Source organism: Henckelia pumila, chromosome 2 (assembly GCF_033568475.1).
Source record: "Henckelia pumila isolate YLH828 chromosome 2, ASM3356847v2, whole genome shotgun sequence".
NCBI lineage: Eukaryota > Viridiplantae > Streptophyta > Magnoliopsida > Lamiales > Gesneriaceae > Henckelia > Henckelia pumila.
In genome coordinates this window covers 49,603,364-49,612,191 of record NC_133121.1, presented here as the reverse complement: position 1 = coordinate 49,612,191, position 8,828 = coordinate 49,603,364, and the positions used below count along the sequence as shown (strand labels likewise).

Genomic DNA, 8,828 nt, shown 5'->3' with positions numbered 1-8,828 from the left:
GGTCAGGTTGGTCCGGGTCTGGGTTAGGTGGGCCGGGTTCGAGTATTTTAATTTTTAAATATATTATGTTTTAATTGATTTTTGGGCCAAATAATTAGAAATAAAATTATTTGGGCTTCCAAATAATTTTATTTGGGCTTTCAAAAATATTTTTAAGTTAACCCAATGATTTTTATGGGCTCATGGGCTCATAGGAGTTTTTGGGCCAGTTTGTGATTTTATGGGTCAGTCCAATGAATTTTAGGAATTAATTAGTTAATGGACTAAATATTTTTATTTAAGCCCAATAATAATTAAGTATTTTATTTTAGTAAAAATTGTAATTTTTAAAATTAGTTATTTAGTTATGGGCTTTAAGTTATTTAATGGGCTTTAAGTCAGTTAAAGGGCTTAGTAGGGAGACCAGCAGTCTGGACCGAAACCATGAAAAATAATTAAGTCCGAAATATATATTTAATTATTTTATGCATGAAGTTTATATTTTAAGTATAAGTATATTTATTATGAAAAATCAATTAAATATATATTACGGACAAATTTTCAGTGCATGCATTCATGAAATTTTATATGATATAATTATGATTATGTATGAGTTGAGCAATAAAATATTTTCTTGATGGAAATTGAAGTAGTGTGACATAAGGGTGGTTATCCACCATATGATATATGATTTATGCGGTAGTTTACTACCATAGGAGGTGATTTATCACCGCCACGTATGAGACTGATCAATCGGCACAGATAAGCGTCACACTTATGGATATGACCATAGACTGTTTCAAAAATACCATGCTCAATTATGTTATGTATGATGAAGAAAGATGATGTTTATGATTAAGATTTATGTTTCAGTATTTATGTTATGAAAAATATTTTCATGCATGCTCATGTATTATGTATATGTATTTGTATGATTATGTGATGCATTATTTTAAACCTTGTTATCCAAGTTTAGACATATTGAGCCCCTAGGCTGACTACGCTTATATGGTGCAAGTGAGACAGATGACTTTTTTGTAGTTCCTACCGGTGGTGAGGACGTATGAGCTCACGGAACAGTGGCCCCGTGACCGTTGGATGATTTAGGATTATTTCATATACATTTTTATTATGTTATTGATTTTTTTTAAGCAAATTATACTTTTACTTTAGTATTTCCGCACTTGGTGTTTTTGGAGCATGCAAAAACTTATTTTTATTTCATGCTAATATTATTTATCTTTTATTTTGAATTACATATATGTATGGGCGTATATGTATTGTTATTATTTTTTTAAAAAAAAAAAAAATTTCCGCATTTAAGTTTAAAGAGTCCTAGATGTTTCAAATTTGTTGAGGAATTGAGAGCTTTTTTGGAGGTTTATTTTTGATTGATTGTTTGTGAATCTTCTAATTTCTTTCCGCCGTTTATTTTTCTAATTGGACGGGATGCATCATACTAATCTGAGCCAAAAATTAATTCTAACTAGCAAAAGAGAACATGGATCGTGTGTGTGCAACGCAGGGTTTTATCTATGCCAGCACATCCCAAGGGCCCATATTTTTTGGGTTTTAATATAATCTTATTTGAAATGAGATCACATCAAATCCCAAAAAATATGGGTAGTTGGATCCCCATTCTGCCACTGTCCGAATGGGGTAGCATAGACAAAACCGTAACGCAAATATTGTAATTATCAAATCATTTGTTAAAAGAAAAAAAATATTGTAAAATTTCAGTCAATAATGAAAGAGCGGAAAAAAAAAGTTTACATAGAAAAATCTTCCAACGATTTTAATGATTAGGTGATACAACAGTGTGTTTGTACGTACCAATTGATTAGGGCCGAGTCTTTATAAATTGTATAAAACTTTATAAATGGTATAAGATTTTGGCCGTGTCACCGCCGAGATTGGCGTCCTGTCGAGTGGTTCACCATTATTGATTATCTCACATATTTTTATCTTTTTGCCTTGATTTATAGAAAAGGATTCTTCTTCACGTCCTTGCATTTATTGTACTTCTCAAAGATTCAAACTTGCTCCAGAAATCCTCAAGAACGAACATTCTTGACTCCAAATCGCCATGTCTCAGTTCAAATTCAGTTCAGGATTCCTCATTTTCACTTTAATTTTCCTTCTTCTGCTCTCTCCGTTCACTTTCACCCGCGCATTGTTAGAGAATGAAGATGCTGATGATTTAGAGGCGATTCACGAACTGATAGCGTTAGACGAGCAAGAAGAAGCAGATAACCTACAACCCAGGACCAGTCTCGAAATCAACGATTTCGTAAAGAAATCTGAGGCCGAGGTTTTGAGCAAGGCCCAGAGAATAGTTCTTGAGCTTGACAGTGATAATACGAAGAGGGCTGTTGAGGAAAATGAGTATGTTTTGGTATTGGGTTATGCCCCATGGTGTGGCAGGAGTGCCGAATTAATGCCGAGATTTGCTGAGGCTGCGAACGTTTTGAAGGGTTTGGGGAGCCCCCTTTTGATGGCTAAGCTTGATGCCGAGAGATATCCAAAGGCTGCGTCAAGTCTTGGAATTAAAGGGTTCCCAACTCTCCTGTTGTTTGTTAATGGCACTTCTCGGCCTTACTTTGGTGGTTTTTCATCGTAAGCACCACTTTCTTGTTTGTGTTTTATTTAGTTTATGTAAGGCGTGTGAACGAGGGAGGATTTTTGGATGTGAATCAAAAATAGATTATCTTCTTGATTGTGATGCAATGTGCTTCGTCACATATATGATTACTTTATATGATTAACCTTTTAGTAAAATTCCTAGCCTCATTCATAAATCTTTGCTGAAAATGGATGCATCATTAATTTCTTCGATTGTATTTTAATAAACTCTCCAATTCCATTTAAATTTTTTTTGCTGAAAGGAAGATGACATATTTCTATGTCCCTATGTACTTCAGTGTATGACCATTTGTGTGAAAACTGGAATTCATGACTCTAGGATCGAATACTAGTTGTGGCGAATTGGGAATTTGTTTTTATTTCGTACTGCATTGCCAAATAGATTGCTATAACCAGATAGTAACGCTTTGTGTTTGCAAACACGGGCTGATGCAGATTATTTGTTGGATTTTACTTGTGAAATAGGGAGGAAATAGTGGTCTGGGCACGGAAGAAAACAGGGTCACCTGTTATTCAAATAGACTCCATAACCGAGGCAAATGAGTTCTTGAAGAAGCATGCAATGTACGGAGTTGGGCTATTTGAAAATTTTGAGGTATATAGATATCTTGCCATGCGACTTTCTTGCTCATGATATCATTAAAGATATCCTAAGAGTGTATCTGCAATTCTCTTTGATTCATATCTAGTTGCCAGTCGATGTGAGTTAAGTTCTCTTTAAAACATTAAATTGCAGCTGACACTCATTTTGAAAGTTAGTGTGGCAAATTGTTTCTCATACTTTGACTCGTTGAATATACTATATGAATTCCATTTGGATACCTGTTATATCACTATTAGAAGTTGTGTTTTCATGCCACTTATATCCCTTAACAACTCACCTAAATTATGTTTTACGGATGCAAGAAAAATATGGTTTGTAGATAGAGGGCTATCCTCAATGGAGGCATTACCCAGGTCTTAAGATTTAAGAGAAGGAGAGAGAGAGAATAAGCTGGAACTTCAAAATGGCTTGATTCTCAGGTTCAGCCGTTCAGACAGTATTATCATTATTTTTTAGCTTAGTCTTAAAATTTCTGAAGAAAGGTTTTCAATTTAAATTTGTTTTGAGCGACACTGTAATTTCCAATTGATTGGCAGACATAATCAGTTGTATAAAACAAGCTTTTCCAAGCTTCTGCTTTCGGTGCGGCAATATATAGTTTTTGGGATGAATTAACTGTGGCCTGCTTGAAATGACATGAATTCTAGCTTGTAAAAACCTTACCAGTGCACAAAATAAGTGCATAGTTGAATAGGATTTATTTGATGTGCTTTAATTGATATGAACTAAATCACAGATAAACACGTTCTCAGGGACCCGATCACGAAGAATTTGTAAAAGCTGCAACTGCCGAAAACGAAATTCAATTTGTGGAAACAAGAAACTCTGAGGTAGCAGAGGTCTTATATCCAGTTACCAAGCCCACAACTTTGTTCTTTGGTCTTGTTAAAGGTGAACCGGAGCAGCACACTTCATTAGGTAATGTAAGAGTAACTTAAACTAACACCAGACATGGTATTAGGTATGAGAATTAATTGATCCCAATGTATGTGGTTCATGTAATTAATCTGGATAAATTTCAAGTCTAATTGTAAATCTGAGTCAAATTTTTATTTAACTTGAGTGTAATTGTAGAAATAGTTCAGAACTGAAGTTTTCATTTCCAAATCCAGCCAAAATCTGCCCTTTTCATTTTCTTGCTTTGAATAAAAAACAAGCAAACAGCCGAGCTAACCAAAGGTTGGTTTAGTTTCAACTTTATCAGTTCCAAAACCTATTTCAAACTTTCTTTGTTTCGCTTCCCACTGTTATGATGGTTTTGCATTTATTTTGGGTATTTAATTCTTCATGTTATGGTATTCCATAGTTTCCGTTGTTTGAACTTCAATTCGGCCGAATGACCAATATCTTGATGTTTGCAGATGGTGACTTGAGTGCAGACAGAATCTTGCACTTTTTGGAGAATAAGAAGTTCCCGTTAGTCACCATAATGACAGAGGCCAATTCTGCTAAAGTATATGCTAGCCCTAAAAAACTGCAGGTTACTCTTCCTTGGTGTTAAATTTATTATTTTTCACATGTTCTCTATAGTTGATAAGCACTTATAAAATATAATTCGATTTATACATTTGTAAATTTAGTTACATGTTGTTGATGTCTCTAGGTTTATGTCTTTGCTGAGGCTGATGAGCTAAAGAAGCTTCTAGAGCCTTTACAAGAAATTGCACGGAAGTTCAACTCAGAGGTAGAGAGGCTAAGCATTAATTTTTATATTTTTTTTCTTATTTTCCTCAATATTTCACCTCAAACATCATTGTGTGATAGCAGATAATGTTTGTAGCTGTAGATATAGGAGAGGTCAATCTTGCAAAGCCTTTCTTGACCTTATTTGGTCTGGAAGACTCAAAAGAGACTAATGTAAGAGTCCAAAGGATTATTATATTTTGTTTACCGTTTCTATTTTGAAAATTTTTATGGTTTTGAACTTTTGATTGACTCTTTGTGTTAATAGGTGATTGGTTTTGACTACAATGGTAATTCTAAGTATCTTTTGGAGTCGGATCTGACGTCGAGAAACATTGGAGTAACAAAGCTTCTTGATTTATGTGGTCTGATATATGAACTATTATATATTTTGCTGTCAAGTTCGTTATATGAATTTGATTTGCAGGAATTTTGTTTTGGGCTTCTGCAAGGAACTCTGCCCCCATTTTACAAATCACAGCCCATTCCTGAGAACGTGAGTTTGTTATGTAACAAGATAAAGCAAATCTCTGTATATAATAACATTTGTTGGATTAGAGTGAGATAACTTTATCAGAGTTTGTTATGTAACAAGATAAAGCAAATCTCTGTATATAATAATATTTGTTGGATTAGAGTGAGATAACTTTATCAACTAAGCTAAGTTTATCCAAATATCTTATGTAAGTTGTAACTTCGCAATCACATTGTGGATTTTGATGGATGTTTATTTTGGTTTTTTACATTTCCGCCATCTTTAAAACCTCTTTTTGACCTTTGTAGCTGCACGATAATGCTACCATATTGACTGTTGTGGGAAAGACATTTGATGACTTGGTACTGAACAGTCTGACCAACATTTTTTTGGAGGTTTGAGTTTCCTTATCTTCCCCAAGTTTAATCTGTTGTTTGAGCTTTGTTTTATTCATTATAACATTGTGGTACCCATGTAAAGTTCGAGATTTGTTTTATCCATTATAAAATTGCGGTACCCATGTAAAACTCTAGATGGAGCAATCTGGAAAATTCCCACATTTGTGATTACTTAAACATTGCTTAAATATCACTTTCTGCATTAGGTCCACACACCATGGTGCATCACCTGCGAAACTACAAGCAAACAAGTCGAGAAATTGGCCAAGCATTTCAAGGGGCTTGATAGCCTTGTTTTCGCAAGGATCGACTTATCAACGAATGAACATCCGAAATTGCTGGTAATGTGCCTGTAGCATACCTATTATTCTTGAATTGAATGAGAGAATTTCACTTGTAAATCCGTTTTTGTAGCGCAAAGGACAGTTGAATATCACTTTTGCAATCGCATTCAGCTCGAATGTTTTGATGTTGAACATTTCTGTGTGGCTCTTCATTTTAGAAGTGTAGCATTGATCTTTTAAATCTTTACCACAAGCTTTTCTCTGACATTTTCATTTCAAATTCAATGTGTTTATGTAAACCACGTATCCACCTTAATAGTTGCATTTTGGTTGCTCTATTCCTCGATCTTATAAAATCTTGTGCATATGCTTTGTCCATCATACCTTAATTATGTGTCATTGTGTTCAATAGTTCCCTTGTTTAGTAGAACAATTCCAAGATGTTGGGATTGTTTACATTCAGATTTATAAGACCCTCTAATCTGGAATTTTGCAGGTTGAGGACTATCCAACATTGTTATTCTACCCAGCTAAAGACAAGTCAAATCCGGTAATTGTTGCCGACCACAATGGTCGCAGTTGCTCATCTTTGGTCAAATTTTCGGGGTCCACCACTGTTTTGTTTTTGCTTTTGTGTTCTTTCCCCCTGTTTTTAGCCTAATCACTCGCCTCGTCCACAGATTAAATTTCCCACCAAATCTGGGTTGAAGGAGTTGGCAGCATTAATCAACAGACATTTGAAATCCCAGGGCTATTCTAAGGCCAAAGATGAACTTTAAGCGATGCAGAGATACCTTAAGGTTGCATTTGAATTTCGGAAAGAAAATGACTCTTGGTTCATTAGATTTGTAATCTCACTCAATTACAGCCTCATGTGATAAAGGGGGTATTTGAAATTTATACAAAAATGATAGTTATTTAGACGCTTAAGATGGATTTAAAACGTTTCATCTTACATCTGAGATCTATTCATCTTTATATAGACTTGTTTTCTTGAATCATTTTTGATAATTCACCGTATAGGATTCTTAACTTCAGCAGATTACGGCTTCTTTTATATCGTGGATAAAAAATGAATGTTCCGAACATAGTAACAGAATCACTTTTGGTTCGGATTCCAAAATCAGAATCTTAATTCTTAACTGATGATTTTTGTTATTTGTTTTTGGTTTCCGAATCATGTGGAACCGTGGTACGAATACTTTTTCTGATGACTTATAAGTCTATTTAACGCTAAGATCTCAAATTTGTTATGAAATTTGGGGTTCGAGATAAACAAAGATTGTGCTTCCATCGGTCACAGCTGTAAAAATAAATCTTTAACCCAGCTTCCAAACTTTTTGGCGGATTATTTTATGCTAAACTTGGAGTTTTTATCCTCCATGATGTGGTTAAATTATAACCATTGGATTATCAAAAAACATGTCAATTTCCATAAAAATGTAAGAGTCTCACGTGATCTAATAGTATTGAAATAGGGGAAAAATACTTCCAATGTAGCATATGCTAACCTTTTTTATTTTTTTTTTTTGAGACGATAGGCTAGCCTCTTGTTGGCTCATGACCGAAACCAATTTATTTATTTATTTTTATTTGGGCCTTGAACTATTCTGTTGTCTCACGCCCTTCACTTTTATGTTTTCATTCTAGATCAGACTTCTTTCTTCTTTATTTTTATTTTTATTTTTAAAAAAAAAAAAATTTGTAACCATCAGACTTCTTATGTAGAATATGTGAAAATAAATGTAGTCGAGTAATTTTGTTTATGATGAGAATTTTGATACGTTATCCATAAAAAACTATGCGAAGTTTGATTATTTACAGAACCAATTGCATTGTTGGTCTCTTTAAAGCATGGTGTGGATGAAAAATTGAAAATCGAAAGATCTAATGAAGGGTTTACGTGAGAACCATAATGCAACTGAGATTAATTGAAGAGTCTGTATGACACTGTATTTGTTTTATTCTTGTTTAGGTTTAGAATTTGTTTTATTTTATAGTAGGGGAATAATTCATCGCCTTCAGATCTTTTACTCCACTGTATGTATATTTTTTTTATGTAATAATGAATTTCGTGAGCGTATATTAAATTTTAAATATAACTATACAAACACGAAAAAAAATCGGTTCACATCATTTTCCCATAAATTTTGTAAAAATAAAAATCTAGTATATATGTTTGAAATGTAAAGATTCAATTGTCAATTAACTAAATTAAATTTTTATTGTGTTAGAGTTAGATGTCCTGCAAGTTAACTGTTGACTAGAGATTTTATTGACTCAAATGTAATAAACAATCTTTGTTTTAATATAATTACTCTTCATTTAATTTTGACATTTACTTTATCTGCATACCAATGCAAGATTCATAGATAAAGACCTTGAATATAATATAGTAAATAAATATGAGGTTGTACATGTGATAACAATCAGGATCGCTCGATCTCGAGACTAGAATCTGTGATGTTGTGTACCACGTTTTATTGGTATGAACATAGAGAAGTTCAATCATACAGATTGGTGCTCATACGATGAGTTCACTGATCTACCCTCCCTCAGACTTCCCAAATGCTCATCATTCATCGAGTAGATAAGTTCGTGGTTATAGTTGTACACCATTAGTCCTTACGACCCGAGACAACACTATGGCTCTACATGTTAGGACTGTGCTTTTACTCGTTTACCGACTCCATGAGGGTCATCAAGTGGCGAGATTGGGTACAGTTGCGACACACTTAGGAGCTAGTGCATTGTAGTCGGGA

General features: G+C 33.9%; 1 protein-coding gene across 1 annotated transcript; it reads left to right on the top strand.

The window, feature by feature from the left end:
• Positions 1-1,890: 1,890 nt before the first annotated feature.
• Positions 1,891-7,064, top strand: LOC140881654 (protein disulfide isomerase-like 1-6). The gene is made up of 12 exons (XM_073287132.1): positions 1,891-2,595; positions 3,088-3,217; positions 3,979-4,144; positions 4,588-4,706; positions 4,830-4,910; positions 4,994-5,083; positions 5,178-5,249; positions 5,337-5,405; positions 5,693-5,779; positions 5,989-6,123; positions 6,563-6,616; positions 6,747-7,064. Exons 1-12 carry the CDS (start codon positions 2,066-2,068, stop codon positions 6,843-6,845), a joined length of 1,632 nt encoding a protein of 543 aa, XP_073143233.1. The 5' UTR covers positions 1,891-2,065; the 3' UTR covers positions 6,846-7,064.
• Positions 7,065-8,828: the final 1,764 nt, after the last annotated feature.